Raw genomic sequence first — 16,819 nt, 5'->3', positions numbered from 1 at the left:
CTAGTATTTATTATATACTGGGACCTGCCTACAGTTCTGAAAAAAAAATTATTGTGGGGGCAGGTGTTTGGCACAGCAGGCTAAGCCGCTGGTGGAGATACCTTGTATCTCAAGTGGCAGTGCTTAGGTTTGGGACCAGGCACCAGTCCCCATTCCTGCTGCTTGTCAATGTATACTCTGAGGGGCATCAAGTGATGGGTCATGCACTGGTATTCCTGCCACCTGTGTGGGAGACCTGGATTGAACCTGATCCAGTCCTGGCTGTTGTAGGTGTTTTGCTAAGTGAGGCAGCAGATGGGAGATCTTGGTCTTTCTTCCAAGTAAAACATATAAAAAATATTATTGTGGCCCTTTGGAAATCGACAACACTTTATAGTTAGACTTCGTTAAACCGTGAAGAGAAAATAGAGAGTTGACTTTTTGTCATGTGTTCCTAAATAGCTACAGAATATGCAAAACCAAAACTTGCAGACAGCTTAACTGCTGGTTGCATCCTACTCTGTCAGTGGATCCATCACAGTGAGATGATTGGAAGTGACAGAAGACAGTTTTGGGAGCATTCAACCTTGCACCTTTGCTATGTTATGTGGCCCTGACCCATTGTTCTATGTCAAAGTGCACTGGCAAGCTCCTCAGTAGCCCCAGTCAGTTTCAGAGTAGGAAACATTTGAAATGGAAAGTGTAGGTGATGAATCAGGCAAATGAATATTCAGGGAGTAAAAAGCAAGGCTTGGTGAAGACCCCGGAAATGAGGGGAAGAACACATTACTAACTGAAGTGGAAATGTTTGCAGACTTTGTTTCAGGCTGGAGAACTTAAGTGGGGGACGGATGAAGAGAAGTTCATCACCATCTTTGGAACACGCAGTGTGTCTCATTTGAGGAGGGGTGAGTGAAGGATTGCTGCAGGGGTGGGGTACTTTGGTTTGTTCTGGAAGCGACATGAGTTGTTTGCTAAAGTACCCGCTCTGAAAATGGGCACTTACAGAGTGGATCATTTTTGTGTTTCTTTTCTGTTTCCTGGGGAAATCTCTTACTTCTCTTTGCTACCATTGGAACTTATATAAAATAGAGATCTGTCATCTACCCTTCACTCTCTGAGGGCGACGAGGGAGGGCAAGTCTCTAGATTGTTCCTTTCAGAGTCACAGGCAATCACAAGTCACTGTGTAGTGGTTCAGTTAAGACCTCATTTCGGGATTTTCATCAGTACCTGTGGTATCTGTTGGGAACAAGTTCTGTGGCAACTGGCAGAACATCTCCCTAGCAGGCACTTCTTCGGATCATTTCTATAAGGAGAAGCGCATGACTGATGTGCCAACACTGTGACCTTTTTTGTTTTCTAGTCTACTCTCAGCATTTTGGTTTTCTTTTTTCATGCCTGTTACCTCGTCATCACAGGACAGCTGCTGAGGCTCTAAACCATTTTCATATCTGGAGAAAATTTTTTTTTTCTGTTAATTTTTGTAAGGAAACAGATCCCTCAGAGTGCCCTCAAGCAGAGATACGCATAGGTTTCACTGGCTATTAGTGGCAAGGAGGGCTGGCAAGTCAGTGAATTGGGAACACTTTGCAGTCTGTTGCTTGAGGTATGGTCCTTGCAGGCTCTGATTTCTGTCTTTGATGGGAGGAACATTGCCTGTGCAGAGTAAATACCTTCTTTCTGGAAAAAGTCATCCATATGGGATTCAGAAATTGTTTTCGTTTTTCTCCCTAGTGTTTGACAAATACATGACTATATCGGGATTTCAGGTTGAGGAAACCATTGACCGAGAGACTTCTGGCAATTTGGAGCAACTGCTTTTGGCTGTTGGTAGGTGCTTTTGCAATATATGTGGTATTTATCGTGGTAAGATCAAGATGATTTGTACCTGAAAATAACCACCTATTTTTTTTTTTATGAGAAGAGCTTGCGTAGTATTTTAGTAGAGCAGACTGCTGAATTTCCAATTTAAAAATCTATATTGATATTGGAAATATGTGTTCATATGCTTAGTTTCTTTAATTGCAAGGAGACATGGAAAGAATTGTTGAAAGTCATTTGGAAGCTGTGTTGTTGAAAGGGTTATTTCTGGCGGGTGAGTGGTTGGCTCAGTACTGACTGTGCTCCTGGGGTGGGGGCTGAAACCCATATTTCAGTGTCTGTTTCAAGTCCTGGCTCTGCTTCTCATGCAGCTTCCTGCTAATGCATACTGTGGTAGGCAGTAGGTACCTGGGGCTCAAGTACTTGGGCCCCTGCCATCCCTGTGGCAGACTGAATTTGGCTTCTAGACTTATGGCTTCTGCTGGGCCCAAGGCTGGGTCTTATGGCTGTTTGAGGAGTAGCCAGTAACTAGAAAACTTTTCTGTGTCTCCTTCTCTTTCTGTTTGTCTTTCAAATAGGTTGAAACTGAATCAAGCAATTTTTAAATGATTGCTTCATAAAGAATTGGAAATGTTAAGGACATTTTAGAATTGTTTTGAACACCATTCTCACAGCCTTGAGGCAGACTAGGAAATTATTATCTGGTTTAGAAAAGGAGTACCTTCAGTGTAACAGAAGTTGTGATGCCTTTCAAATAAATACAAACTTTTAAAAAATAGATTTTAATTTTTAAAATATTTTCATTCATTTTTATTTGAAAGGCATACTTTTACACAGAGAAGAGGAGAGACAGAGAGGTCTTCCATCCACTGATTCAGTCCCCAGATGGCTGCAGTGGTGAGAGCTGAGGTGATCTGAAGCTGGCCTCCAGGAGCTTCTTCTTGATTTTGCACATTGTAGAAGCAGGGGCTCAAGGCCTTGAACCATCTGCTGCTGCTTTCCCAGTTGCAGCTGGATTAAAAGTGGAGCAGCCAGGACATGAATCATGGGATGCTGGCACTTACAGGCTGAAGATTAGCCTGCTAACCCACTGTACTGGCCTCTTGAGAGTGAATTTGAGCTTTGACTGGAAAACTTTTATACAGTTCCCTGCATAATTAGAATAAATGAATGAAAATTATACTTGCTGGAAGCTGTTTTTCTTCAGCATTGGGAAAGTGAGAATTAAAAAAAACCTCTACAGTTCCAGGGCTGTTATCTTTGTGTATTAAGGGCCTTCCAAATGATAGGCTTTCTAAGGCTCAGCCAACTGAAGTCTGAGAAGTCTTGACTTAAATTGCACAAGTAGATGTTCAGAGACGGACTCTCCTGATTGCACTTGATCTGAGTGTATGGAAATGTCTGTTTCATCTTCCTTGTGTCAATTGTGAATATGGAAAACTAGGAGGAAAATATAGGAAGCTAGTCCCAATTATCTCAAACATCAGATAGAGTAGTAGTCTTGTAATACGGGCTTGGAAGTCTTGGAAAAATTGGAATCAATCTATGCATAATATTTTATAATGTGAATTTTTCAGTGAGTTTTTCTGAAGAGTTGTGAGGAGGAGGCAGCATCTGAGTTTTGGTTACTTGATTATTCTCATGCTAAAATAGTATCTGACCAGTGCCTTCCTTTCTTAGTGAAGTCGATCCGAAGCATACCCGCCTACCTTGCGGAAACCCTCTACTATGCTATGAAGGTCAGTGCATCCCTCTAATCTTCTCTCTGACAATTGTCTTCCTGCAGCTCTGATTGTGTTTTACATGATAGACCTCTGGAGTTTTTCTCTTTCTTAGAACATGTAAGCTATATTTGAAGTTATTAAATAATGTGCTTCTCTCTTACCATTTTTTAGGGAGCTGGGACCGATGATCATACCCTCATCAGGGTCATGGTGTCGAGGAGTGAGATTGACCTATATAACATCAGGAAAGAGTTCAGGAAGAATTTTGGCACCTCTCTTTATGACATGATTAAGGTAGTAGAATGCTTCTTTAAATTATGGGTAGATATCTAAAAAAACGACCAAGTGTACAAGATGTGGATGGGAGAACCCAATTCTTGTATAAAGTTGAGAGTGTTAGTGATAGGATTAATGTTTGGTGCAGTGTTTCCTGAAGTAGAGATAATGGCTTTCAAGTGAAAGCCTGGGAATTGGTGTGTCTGAGGCTGTTGTTGAATTTAGAAGCATTATTCAGTAGTGGTGACAGGTGACTCAACAAATGCCACCCCTTGCCATGACATGAATGTGTTCTTTCTGTCTTGTATCAGCTCCAGCTGTCTTTATTACTTCTTATTTTCTTTCATGCCAGTGTTTATTTTGTCTGTTATCACCTTGCTCCAGCTTTGGCTCAGAGTTCAGAAGAGAGCCAACCAGGCCATCACTGGGATCAGTAACTGCCTCAGGATTACTGTCATCTTTGTTCTTTTTAAGCAACGTACTCTGGGTCCTATAATTAAATTTGACTTAAGATCTTTGGACTCTGTGTTGGTAGAGACTGGTGTGGGTTACGTACAGTGCAGTAACGTAGTTGAGTCAAAGTCATTTGTTCATCATGTAAGGGGACTTCAGAAAATATGCATGATGAAGAAGCTGTGAATGGATTTCTACCAAAATCAACCTGTGTTTTAATTCAATTTCCTTCAAAATTCTTGAAGTATTTCTGTTATGTGTAATGTAATTAGGCTGAAGGGCAATAGAGTGGAGCCATGAAGTGGAGCCATGAAGGCAGATTGGAAATGCTAATAGATTCTGCATGTCTGTGTGTGAGAAAGGCAGTCACAAAGTGTGCTTTGGTGTTTGGTCTTTGAGACAAAACCATAGCAGTAAATGGCCTCTTTATTGCCATCTCTTAGCCAGAGACACACCACATGATAGAGACGTTGAGTCTGTTTAACAAGCTTGGCTTTAGTGCAGTGGTTACACTTCTCCTGACTTCCATGTTACTAGAAGGCAGAGTGTATGTACTTTTCTGTCTTTGAGAGAAGTGTGCCCTGAAGGGTGAAAACTGGAGTTAAAACCAAGTTACATTGGTTGGAAGCTCTGTGGAACATTCCTGATGTGAAAGTCACACAGAAGATTACTCACTTGGGGAAAAAGTCACAGGGATAAAGTTTGTTCTTGGATCTTTGATGCCTGTGGCTTGGATGAGTCATGGAAGCTAATGGAGTACATTTGGTTTCAGGGTGACACATCTGGGGACTACAAGAAAGCTCTTCTGCTGCTCTGTGGGGGAGAAGATGACTGATGGGCGCCCCCCATGCCCATGCCTGCCATGCCACCACCGCCTGCCTTCTGCATATGCAGCCACACATAGATGCCAGTGCTGGACTCCTGCCTTACACGAACTAGAGTGCTAAGGACCGCAGTTCGAGAGCCATGCTGCCTTCCGATCGGCCTCTTTGATTAGCATACTTATGTTCCTCAGCCTAATGTCTTCATCATTTATAGCTTCCTTTAAGAACGCAGACTGCTTTTAGCTCTTTTTTTTTTTAAATAAAAAGCTTCATTTATACTACATTTATATTACATTAATAACCATAATGAGAAACTTAGCCTTGAAATTGTGAACTCCTGGAAGTGTTATTGATCAAAGTAAGCCTGGTACTGATTGTACTCGAAGGATTAATGGAAAATAAACATTTCATTCCCCTTATATTATATGCTGATGTGTATTTATAACGTTTAAGTATCTGTTTAATAATATCCTTTTTCAGGATAGTCAGCTGATTAGTTGAGATCTTAATTTACAGTTGGTCTTTTTGAATAATTGGAAATGCAACAGCACAAACTATGAATTTCCTTCCTACCATGCAATAAGGGTGAGGTGGCAAAGTGTCTGATTTATCTGCAGAATATATATTTAGGTATCAGTGAACACAATACTTGTGCTGTTACTTGCTTAGTACAGAAGCTAATTTTAAAGCTTAATCTAAAAATTCAAAATACTACCTGTCTCTTTGCTCTTTCTAAATTTGTTTTTCCTGCTTACCAACTGCCACCTTCTTTGAGATAAAAAGATGGGCAATCTATTTTAGAAAGGAGCAGTTTCCTCATCTGTTGTAGTACTGGTTTCAGGTTTGTGTTTTCAAGCTGCCTCTTTAGTGTTGTTTTTCTATATGTGCTTACACCTGTTTAGGTAACATTTTTTAAAAGCAAATTTTGGCAGTCATAAGAATAGCATTTTTATAAAATGGACTATTTGCCCTTCAAAACTTTAAAGCAGTGATAAAGTCCTTTTTATACCTTTGAGATTCATTGGAGAATTCCGGGGGTACTGTAGGAATCATGTGTGTGCGCATATGAAGTTGAATCCCAGTAAGAGTTTTTGGAACTAGACAAGAGGATTTTAATTTCCTTTTGAATTGAGAAAGGTTTTAATCAAACTCTAAGAGAGCAATGGAAGAGCGCTAATATTTGCACAAGCGATCTTTAAACATGGAAAGATGATTAGCTTCATTCCTAATAAGGAAAACTAATTCAAATCACTCTGATATTTCTTTCTTCACTAATTAGATTGTGAAAAGTCCATAGATTGGGCAGCATTCCTCTCTTGGCCAACCACGGTGAACTGGGAGCTCCCAAAGATGGCTAGTAAGAGTGAGCAGGGATATGATACTCTGGAGGGTAGTTCAGTAATATTTGTTAAAACCTTAAATACATGTGTCTTCCTGCCCAGCTTAGTACTCTGGGAGTACCCATCACCTAAATACTTCTAAAATGAGGTATGCATAAGGCTAATATTACAACGCTGGTTTAGCAAAAGATTGGAAGTAATCCAAGTATTCATCAGTAGAGAACTGGCTAATTAAACTATAATATGTATAAATAATGGCATATTATGACCACATAGAACAGATGAAGAAGTCCTTTATCCTTTACATATCTTAAGCAAAGATCAATTAAGCATCTTGTGAAAATAGCAAGGTCTATGGTGGTCTATCTAGTTTCTTTAAAAAATATATTTTATTTCTTTGAAAGGTAAGGTTACAGAGAGAAAGGGAGAGACAGAGGGAGAGACACTCCATCTACTGGTTCACTCCCCAAACAGCTGCAACGGCTGGGGGCAGGCCAGGTTGGGCCAGGCAAAAACCAGGAGCCAAGAGCTTTCTCCAGGTCTCCCACATGGGTGCAGGGGCCCAAGCATTGCTCTCCCAGGTGCAGCAGCAGGCAGCTGGATCAGAAGTGGAGCAGCTGGGACTCTGATGCCCACAAGGGTGCAGATACTCCCTAACCTGTATATGCCACAATGTGACTCTTACATGTAGTTTCTTAACTAGTTTGTGGACATAGGGGTTAAGGACATATGTTCCTATTAGCCTGTTTTTATATGAAGTTATACTAGAAAGAAAGTGAGGGCAATGATGAAAGTAGACAGCTATAGGTAAGAAGATTATAAATTGTAGAATGCCCAAAGCAAAGCTGTTTGTGCCTGCCATTGTGAATAATTGTAAGTAGCATCACTTATTGATCAAAAGAGTTTTATCCATGATAAATTATGGAGTCACAAATTATTGGTCAGGCAACTTAAGGAAATGGAGTCAACAGATGTGGCAATGGTACAACTATCCATGTATAGGATCATGAAATTGTTTTCATGTTTAAAATGCCATACATTACCTGTATTCTAAAGAGGGAATTCAGTAGAAAAACGAGGGTGGGACATTCATATCAGCTGCACTCTATGAGAAAGAAAATAATCCATAGCCTTGGAAGTGTATTTTTCTTTAGCACATATATAGGCTTAGATGTATTTCCAAGGGGTTGATCATTTAGTATGCTCTATAAAAGTGCTTTACACTCAACTTCCAGCAGGGGCAGCATTGTCCATGTCAGCAGGCCTAAGAAACCATACTTGGAGGTGTGCTTAAGGTCCTCCCAGTGTGTGTCCTAAGGGGGAAAGATACTTGAGCTAAGGAAAGGCATGTCATGGTACTGGATAAAGTCTCACCATCACAAAAACGTGACTCTCATTAAATTCATCTGAACTGGTAACGTGCTAATGAAACAACTAGAGAAAACAGGTAAAATACTAAGGCAATTTGTTTAAAAAATCAGGGAGCTAGGGGTTAGACGTAACAGATATTAAGGTAGGATTTAAGACTATACTCAGAAATGTGGTTCTTGTATGGTACTATACAAGATAGATAAACAGAGTACAAATGCCAAAGCAGGCTTAGTATATGGAAACAGGGGTTAAGATAAGAACATAGAATTGGTGCTGGGATCCTGTTCTACACAGCTTCTCAAAGAACTGAGCTGTGTGAGTGACTCCCATCTCATGATGCTCAATGATTTATCATGGAAAAAAGATGAAGTCACACACATATTAAAACACTTCCCGTAGATAACATCCAGAGGCTATCAAGCAAAATGCCAATTATCTTTAACTAGAATTTTATTTAAAAACTTTTATTTATTCATTCATTTATTTATTTATTTTTAAATATTTATTTGTTTTTATTGGAAAATCAGATATACAGAGAGGGGGAGAGACAGAGAGGAAGATCTTTCATCTGATGACTCACTTCCCAAGTGACGGCAATTACTGGTGCTACGCCGATCCAAAGCCAGGAGCCAGGAACCTCCTTCATGTCTCCCATGTGGGTGCAGGATCCCATGGCTTTGGGCCGTCCTCGACTGCTTTCTCAGGCCACAAGCAGGGAGCTGGATGGGAAGTGGAGCTGCTGGGATTAGAACCGGCGCCCATATGGGATCCTGGGGTGTTCAGGGATAGGACTTTTGCCACTAGGCCACTGTGCTGGTCCTAGAATCTTATTTTTTAAAAAGATTTATTTTTTATTGAAAAGGCATATTTACAGAGAGGAGAGAGGTTGTTTTCCTAAATGGTTGCAGTGGTGGTGGGAGCTGTGGCAATCTGAGGCTAGGAGCCAGAAGCTTCTTCTGGGTCTTCCATGTGGATGCAGGGGACCAGGGAGCCATTCTCTGCTACTTTCTCAGGTCATAAGCAGGGAGCTGGATTGGAATTGGAGCATCTGGGACTCCAACTGGCACTCATGTGGGATGCTGGCACTGCGAGTGGAGATTAGCTTGCTTTGTCACCACGTTGACAGGAAAGATGGAAAGATGTCTAGTCTGATAATAAGAATAATGCAAAATAATATCTGCCTGGTGACGGAAAATTTTCCATTTAGCAGTTTAGTGAAGAAGGCTGATAATAGCCTCAAGTGTTTCTGTTTTTCTTGGCTAAGCAAGAATGGGATTTGCGGCTTTTACAGTAAGTTTGTAAGTCACTAACTTCTTAAGAAATTGGTAAATGATTTTCTAATATGGAGCCATTTGGTATCTGTCAGTGTGTGTGTGTGTGTTGTGTGTGTGTGTGTGTGTGTGTGTGTGTGTGTGTGTGAGAGAGAGAGAGAGAGAGAGAGAGAGAGATAGAGAGAGAGAGAGAGAAGGAGAGCGCGCCATCTTGTGGTAGGTACTCTGAAGGCTCTTGATAGATAAGTCTGGCCAGTGTGTTGTGCCCAGTGGGTGGTGCTGTAGGCACAAGTTTACCTCCTTTATCTTCAAACTAAAGGTGTTAACAATAAACTTTTATAAATGTTTATTGGCACATATAGCCCTCCAACAAAGTTTTCTCTACCCTAAGATTCAGACAAAAAGTGAATCTAAACTTTAATCCCATGTTTGGTGACTTATTTGCCACTGGGTGGTTTAGAATCGCCTATTTTCCTAGTGAGGACAGTTTCATTTTTGGAGGTTCCAGTTTGTCTTTTCTGTGACGTGCCTGTGTCCTGATTCCCATCTCCTCTCTTGCCCCAATCTTCCACAGAGCATGGATCGTATCCTTCCCCTTTGGAAAGCCTTTGGATGTTTCTGCCAACAGTCTACTTTTCTCTCCATTTTTTCCTTACCTGGAAATAATTAGATAGAAGGCCACAGTTACACACCAGGAAAACACCCCCTTCCTCAGGTAGGTGTGCTTGCTTAATTCTAAAATTTGAAATGAAAAAATGTTTCAAGTGAAATTGACTATTTCTACTGCAACTACACTTATCCCACTTCCTTAAAGTAAGTAGATGCTTCCAAACTTGCTCTCCTGTTTCTGGAACCAATTACTGCATTGCGCCTGCATAAACTTTTTTTTTATCACAGAAAAATTCCTATTTTTAAAAATCAAAACAATAAGTACACATGCTTAAAAAGTCAAATCGTGTTAGAATCAGCAGGAAAAGAAACACTCTATTGTCTTGGCACCCCACACTTACTTGCAATCACTGTTTGGCAGGGTGGGTCTTAGAAAACTCCCAACTATTATTTTCTAATTATTTTCTGCTTCCCTCCCCACCCCAGGTAGCTCCAATCCTATTTCTGAATAGTATGAACAAGCATGATTTCCTTATTCATTCCTTTACTCCAAGATCTTCCCCTCTTCCCTTTTAAAAGGTTTGTTTTTTGAAAGGTAGAGTGAGAGGGTGGGGAGAAGAGAGGTGAAGAGAGAGAGAGAGAGAGAGAGAGAGAGAGAGAGAGAGAGAATTGTCTATCAGCTGGTTTATGTCTTAAACATCTGCAACAGCCAAGGCCTGGCCAGGCCAAAGGACAGGAGCCAGGAACTCAACTTAGACCTTCCTGCTGTGAGTGTGGCAGGACACGAGCGCTGGGGTCATTACCTGTTGTATCGTCACGGCGTGCATCAGCAGCATAGATCAGCCAGGGTTCAAGCCAGGAATTCTCATCTGGGGTGTGCTGGTGATGGTTGTTGCAAGCAGCAGCTTAACACACTGCCACCACACTGCCCTTCAAAGTTTCTATTGGATTCTGCTGTGATGGGTGGTGCTTGCCCATTCTCTTAAGATTCATTTTTATTATTATTATTTTTTTTTATTGGAAAGGCGGATATACAGAGAGGAGAGACAGAGAGGAAGATCTTCCGTCCGATGACTCACTCCCCAAGTGAGCACAACGGCCAATGCTATGCCGATCTGAAGCCAGGAGACTCTTCAGGTTTCCCACACGGGTGCAGGGTCCCAAAGTTTTGGGCCGTCCTCGACTGCTCTCCCGGGCCACAGGCAGGGAGCTGGAAGGGAAGTGGGGCTGCCAGGATAGAACCAGTGCCCATATGGGGTCCCAGGCGTGCAAGGTGAGGACTTAACCATTTGCGCCACCGTGCCGGGCCCATTGCCCATTCTTTTATCTTCTCTCTTCTTTCTCCCTTCCTCCAACTCTTCTGTGACTCTTAGTTCTTTTCTAATTACTTATGTAATTTTCTTTTTAAAATTTTAATTGGAATAGGAACACTTTTATATCATTTGTTTTCATTTTATCTGAAAGATAAGAGAGAAGGAGAGAGGGAAGGACAGGGAGAGGAAGAGAGATCTTCCATCTACCCCAAATGCCTAGCTGGGGCTGGGCAAGGTAGAGGTCAGGAGCCTAGAACTTGCTCTGGGTCTTGCACATGGGTGTCAGGAACGCAAGACGCAGAGGAGAGGAGCTGGGGCTGCAGCCAGGTGCTGCAGTACGAGATGCAGGCATGCCAGTTCAAAAGTATCTGAACTGCTAAGCCAGCAGCCCATCTAAACCCAGGTGATTGTAAGTAATATATTGATATTTTAATGTTTTGTTACCTCCTTGTTGGTGTTGTAGAAAAGCCACCTGTCATCTTGCTTGTTCCCCTTTTCAGCTTGCAACCCCTTTTAACCACAGTCCTGCATTTGAGTTGTTGCCATTGCAGTTGTTTGCATTCTCTGAGCCTATTCCAGTCTTGATGTGCTTTACTCATGCGCTGATCCTGCAACAGGGAAATTAAAAAAATTAGATGACCAGCTGAGCCATCTCTGTCCTGTGGTCTCATTGCCTTGCTGGGTCCCAGCTCCTCCCACCCTCAGGGCATGTGTCTTTAATGTTTCTCAAGTGTTTGCTCGTCAGGGGCAGTCAATGCCCCTCCTCTGGAGTGTGTTTCTGTGATTTCTTTGGTTAGATTGATTTCTTTCTAGGCCTGCTGCTCAGCCATCACCCCAGGGCCCCTGAATGTCTGCAGGAGGGGGCTGTGGCTAAAGGACATCCTTTTTCCCCTCTCTCCCTCTACTCCTGCTCTGTTTTTCCTCTCCTTTTCTGTTACTTCCTCTTCCCTGCCTCCTTTTCTCACTTCCCATTTCTTTCTTCTCGTCCCCTTCCTCTGCTCTTTTCTCTTTCTCCTGCAGCTGGGATTGAGAGTCAGTGAGAAGGGTGTTCTTAGCACATGGGTCTGAGTATAGTGTGTGCATTTTCATAGCCAGATTTTATGAGTGAACTGCTCTGCTTCAGGGCCTGCATATTCTTTTCACCTGTGTGCGCCTGGAGACGTGTGAGCCCAGAGCTTTCCTGGGGCACTTCAGGACAGTCTTTCTCTTGTTTGCTGCCTGTGTTGGGTGCGCTCTGGGGCAGGACTTCCTTAGCCCCGCTTCTTCAGTTGTCCACTTCCCAGAAATTCGATGGCATCTCTCCTGTTGATGGTGTCACTCCCTTCTCTTCGATGTAAGTGTTTGACCGCCTTTATCTCTCGTTAATGGAATCCAGGATTCATGGTTGTTCCCCATCGTGGGTCTTGACTAGAATGTTCCTAAAAGATTCCTTGAGTGTCCTTTCAGCTCATGGCCTCTGCTGCTGTTTGCTCTGCCATCATTGCCTCATTTCCCATGCTTTTGTCATCCCCGCTGTATCTGCTTTCTTAAAGACACAGCCTGGTGCCTATTACCACACCAATGCAACCAATTCAGCCACACGTGATAAAGGTTATATTTAAGTCTCTTTGGGGTCTCCCTCATGGAGGAACATCAGGAATTGTCTTCCAGGCTGCGGCCCCGGTGCTTAGTGCTCCTCTCTGTTCTCAGATTACCCCTTGCTCACTGCTTCTGATGCTCCAGACTCCAGACTTTGCTTCTGCTTTGTTTCTATTTCTAGCACCTCTGTCTGCTGCAGTCTCTACCTGTTATGGATCTCATGGGCTGGTCCCAGTGCAGCCTGTGGCTTACAGGTTCTGAGCACCTGTTGAGCCCCTGTGACAGTGTGCTGGGTGCCTCCTGGGGACCCCACAGCACCTCCTAGAAATGCAGAACTCTCCCAGTCCTTCTGGTGACCCCCTGCTGTTAGCTCAGCAGGCTTTCCAAGCTGTGCTCTCACCTTGCGCCTTTGCTTTCTGCACATCTGTGTCTTTTCCCCTTCCTGCCAGCTGTGGATGCTGCTAAGAATGCAGGAAACATGTTGTATTCACAATGCTGATTCATTTGCTCTGCTGTGCTATGAGCACTGCGTGTCCCTGGACAGTAGGTGGATTTCCTAACCTCCAAGGGGATGGCATTAAGAGGTGGGGTGTTTTGTTAAGGCCCTTGTAAAACAGGCCCAGAGAGTCTGGTTACACCTTCCACCAAGCAAGGAAGCAGTGAGAAGACCCCACGCACGAACCCAGGAACTGGGCCTGCACTTGACATTGGAACTAGTGGTTCCTTGATCTTGGACATCTCAGCCTCTAGCAAAATAAATGTCCCTCATTTAAAATCTGCTCAGTGTGTAGTGTTTTGTCACAGCAGCCTGAACAGATGGACACTACCTCTGGTCCTGCTCACCAGTCTCTATGGTCTCAATGCAACATCACCCCTAGGAGGGTGAAGATTATTTTTGGGCACTGAGGAAAAAAAAATATCTTACAGCTTCTGTGAGTAGATGGATATCTGCAATCCATCAGCTGACATTCGGTGTGTCTGGGAGTGTGAATTTCACAGGAAGGGGCAGAGAAGTGGCAAATGATACAGAAAAATAAGTTTGAAAAATGCTGCTGGCCTCTTTTTCAGTTTACTTTCTTTTTTTTTTATTGCATTTCATTTTATGACATTGTTTCATAGGTTCTGAGGTTCCCCCAACCCTTCCCCGTGCCCTCCCCCTTACAGTTCAAATCCAGTCATGATTCATCCATTGCATGCATGTACCATGCATAGAGTCCAGCATCTTATTGGTCAGATAAATTCAACCGTTTCTTGGGGAGATCATCTCTGGTCTAAAAGCAGAGCTGGCAGAATATCATCCTGACCAATTAAAAGCCATAACATAACATCAACAAAAGTTTACAATATTATGGAGTTAATTGACATGGTATTGAGTGAATAATATGTTAGAAAATGCAAGTTCTTAACCACATCCTGTGACTACTTCATTGACATTTCAGTTTTAGTTTATGTACAACCAGCTTCTATCCACCTTAAAATTGCTATAGGGTACTATTCAGCTGTCTCGAGTCTATTTTCATTTTAGTATTTAGCAGTTTATTGTATTGAAGCATAATTTTTACTGAACTTGGCAGATTTTGGAATAGTCCAAGCTGGCTTATAACTTTAATAAGGTGTATGTCTACAGTTGAGGCACAGAATGGTTTTAGGAGGGGTGTGCAGAGAAATCTTCAATTCAGCGAGTGGTAACTTATTTTCGTGTCCTACCTGGTAAAGTATGTGTGAGTTCCCGCTGACTGTTTCCTGTCTGGTTCTAGGCTTTCTTTGTTGTTCTTTGTCTATCTATTCTAATTTTGTTGTTGTTGTTTTGTTTTTATGGGGGCTCCAGGGCAATCCTGATGGTCATTACAGGAGAGGGTGGGGATCCAAAGTTGGAACTAAGTAAGGACCAGAGAAAGCTCCTTTCCCTAGTCCCAAAGGGATTTTAATGTTCTGTTTCTGTGGACCACCCAGGGCTCCTCGCTATTGTTGTGCTGACATTGGATCCTGCGAGGAAGGATTTGGGCTTCTTCCATCCCATGTGGGAGATTCAAATGGGAGTAGATGATCTCAGAGTTCTTGGCCTCTGAAGGCATTCCAATTTCATTCCCCATGGTCTCCTTGGCAGTTGGGATGTAGTCCTTGGTGTCCATACTGATAGTCCCTTGGTGAGGATCTGGGAGTCTCCAGGGTTGGGATACAAGCCTCCTCCTGTCCACCTGCTCCACTCTGGAGTACCCCCCTGCTCTGTGCATATGACCTCCTGTTAAGAGGTTGTCAGGATCGCTCTTGATTCCCCCTGTATGTCCTTGTGGTTTTACTATTGTCTAATGCTGATTCGAGTCTGTTGTCTATGAGTTACCTGATATGTTCTTGATAGGTTATACTTCACGTCTTCCTCACATATTCTAGGGAGATGGAAGATTTCTCTGCTCTCCGGCCCCATTACCGAGAAGCATAGGGTCTTAAAAGTGCATTAGGTTTTACAATTCTTTGATGTAGATCATGAGCAGTCTGATTCACATTGATTGTTGGTTCATTGATTACCAGTTTACTTTCCAAATGTCCTCTCTGTCATGTCTCCACTTGCCCAAATCCTTCAACACTCAGGAGCAACTGTATAAAGCCCCAAGTTCTCCATTGCTTCATATTTTGCCCCAATCTGCCCTTCCAGGCTGGCTCTCACCACTCTCCTTGTATGGATGAGCTGCTCCAGTCAAATTGACATTCATGGCCCGAACCCCAGTTTCTGTGCTGTTCTCTACTCTCCCCAGTTTGTTCCCGAATGTCTTTCTCCTTCTCTTTGTCTATTATATTAGTAAGCATTTGTTGCTGTAATAAAAGACTTGGGGAAACTAACTTCATGAGGAGGCTTATTGACCGGATAGTTTCAAAGGTTCAAGTTCAAGTTTGAGCAGTCTCTCTGACTTGGTCTCTGGTGAATGTGGAAGATAGCAGGGAGGGAAGAATGCGTGCAGTATCTCACTGCAATCAGGAAACACACCAGGTAACTGGACTCAAGCTGAGCTTTATAACAAGCCTGGAACTGATTTTTTGAAGGTCCATTGCTAATGGCCTAAGGAATTCAATTGGGTCTACCTACCAAACACCTCAATTCTACCCTTTTAGCACCATTACCTCACTCTTTAGAAGTTTGAAACGGTGTGAATTGAGAGCCAAATCATAGTTAAACCATAGCATCTTTGAAAATCCACTCACTATTCCAGATCCAGCTGATTGCTCTGTCCGAATGTCAAATTTTCCTAATTTCCTCAGACAAGGGGTTTTTCTTTTTAAAAACTTTAGTGCTTTTTTCGTATTTATGTGATATTAATACAAAGAAAGCCCATTCAATGTAGTTCATAGATACAAATCTACGAATATATAATCTCCCTCCTCCCTCCTTCCCTCTATCTTCGTTGCTTTTTTCTTTCTCCCTGCATATTTCTTTCTCTCCCCCTCTCTTCTTCTATTTTTCTTTTCTATTTTTCTTTTTTAGTTTTGATAGAATATATGTAAATTCACATTATAGCCAAAAGCCTAAAGCTTCACAAAATAAAAAGCAAAAAGGAAAAAGGGAACAAAAAACCCCTCTAGTTTGGTGAGAATCAATGATTAAATCAAAATTCTGATTATTTCACTCATTTATAGAGAATTTTAAGATAATCACAATTATTAAGATTATTAGCATCACTATTAACTGTTGGTTTGAGAAAGATATAAAAGAAAAAACAAAATTTGACAAAACTATCATAGCAGTAGTGCTGATTAATGTAATTTTTTAAAAAAAGTTTTAACTTCTACATAAGGAATAGCATATGATATTTGTCTTTTTGGGTCTGGCTTATTTCAAAGTTTGCTTACTTACTTTCTAGTTTTTCAGGGATACACCTTATTTATTTATTTATTTATTGTTTTGTGCTCTTAAACATTCTAACTGAATATTATTCTCAACACAATTCATGGAAATATTGTTTGTAGTAGCAAATAATTGGAAGCAATCTGAATGAAAACTGTATAGGAATGTTTACATAGCTAAGAGTACATACATGCAATGAAATGTACAATTAGATTCACCAATTCTGTATCATTTTTGATAACATGAAAAGTATTATGATAAATAATAAATGACAAAAATAAACTATAAAGCTTTAAAGGCAATATAATTATTTACAAAGAAAATATTAAAACATTTGCTATTACAAGTTTAACTGAGGTAGAATAGATAAGTTAAATTATTCATATGAAACGTATGGATTTAATCCTGTAGTTTCAGCTG

The 16,819-nt window shown here is 41.7% G+C and overlaps 1 protein-coding gene across 2 annotated transcripts in view; it reads left to right on the top strand.

Annotated features, from left to right (window-relative positions):
• The window catches only part of ANXA5 (annexin A5), a 30,931-nt gene extending 25,433 nt beyond the window's left edge, over positions 1 to 5,498 (top strand). For both annotated transcript variants that reach the window (XM_040966571.1, XM_040966570.1), the window contains exons 9-13: positions 794 to 887; positions 1,716 to 1,811; positions 3,483 to 3,541; positions 3,698 to 3,820; positions 5,028 to 5,498. In XM_040966571.1, coding sequence (XP_040822505.1) covers positions 794 to 887; positions 1,716 to 1,811; positions 3,483 to 3,541; positions 3,698 to 3,820; positions 5,028 to 5,090 — 435 coding nt within the window. In that variant the 3' untranslated portion in view covers positions 5,091 to 5,498. The remainder of the gene's footprint in view (positions 1 to 793; positions 888 to 1,715; positions 1,812 to 3,482; positions 3,542 to 3,697; positions 3,821 to 5,027) is intronic.
• Positions 5,499 to 16,819: the final 11,321 nt, after the last annotated feature.

Source organism: Ochotona curzoniae, unplaced genomic scaffold, assembly GCF_017591425.1.
Source record: "Ochotona curzoniae isolate NIBS_2020 unplaced genomic scaffold, NIBS_Ocur_1.0 scaffold_4506, whole genome shotgun sequence".
NCBI lineage: Eukaryota > Metazoa > Chordata > Mammalia > Lagomorpha > Ochotonidae > Ochotona > Ochotona curzoniae.
This window is presented reverse-complemented; position numbering and strand designations above follow the sequence as displayed.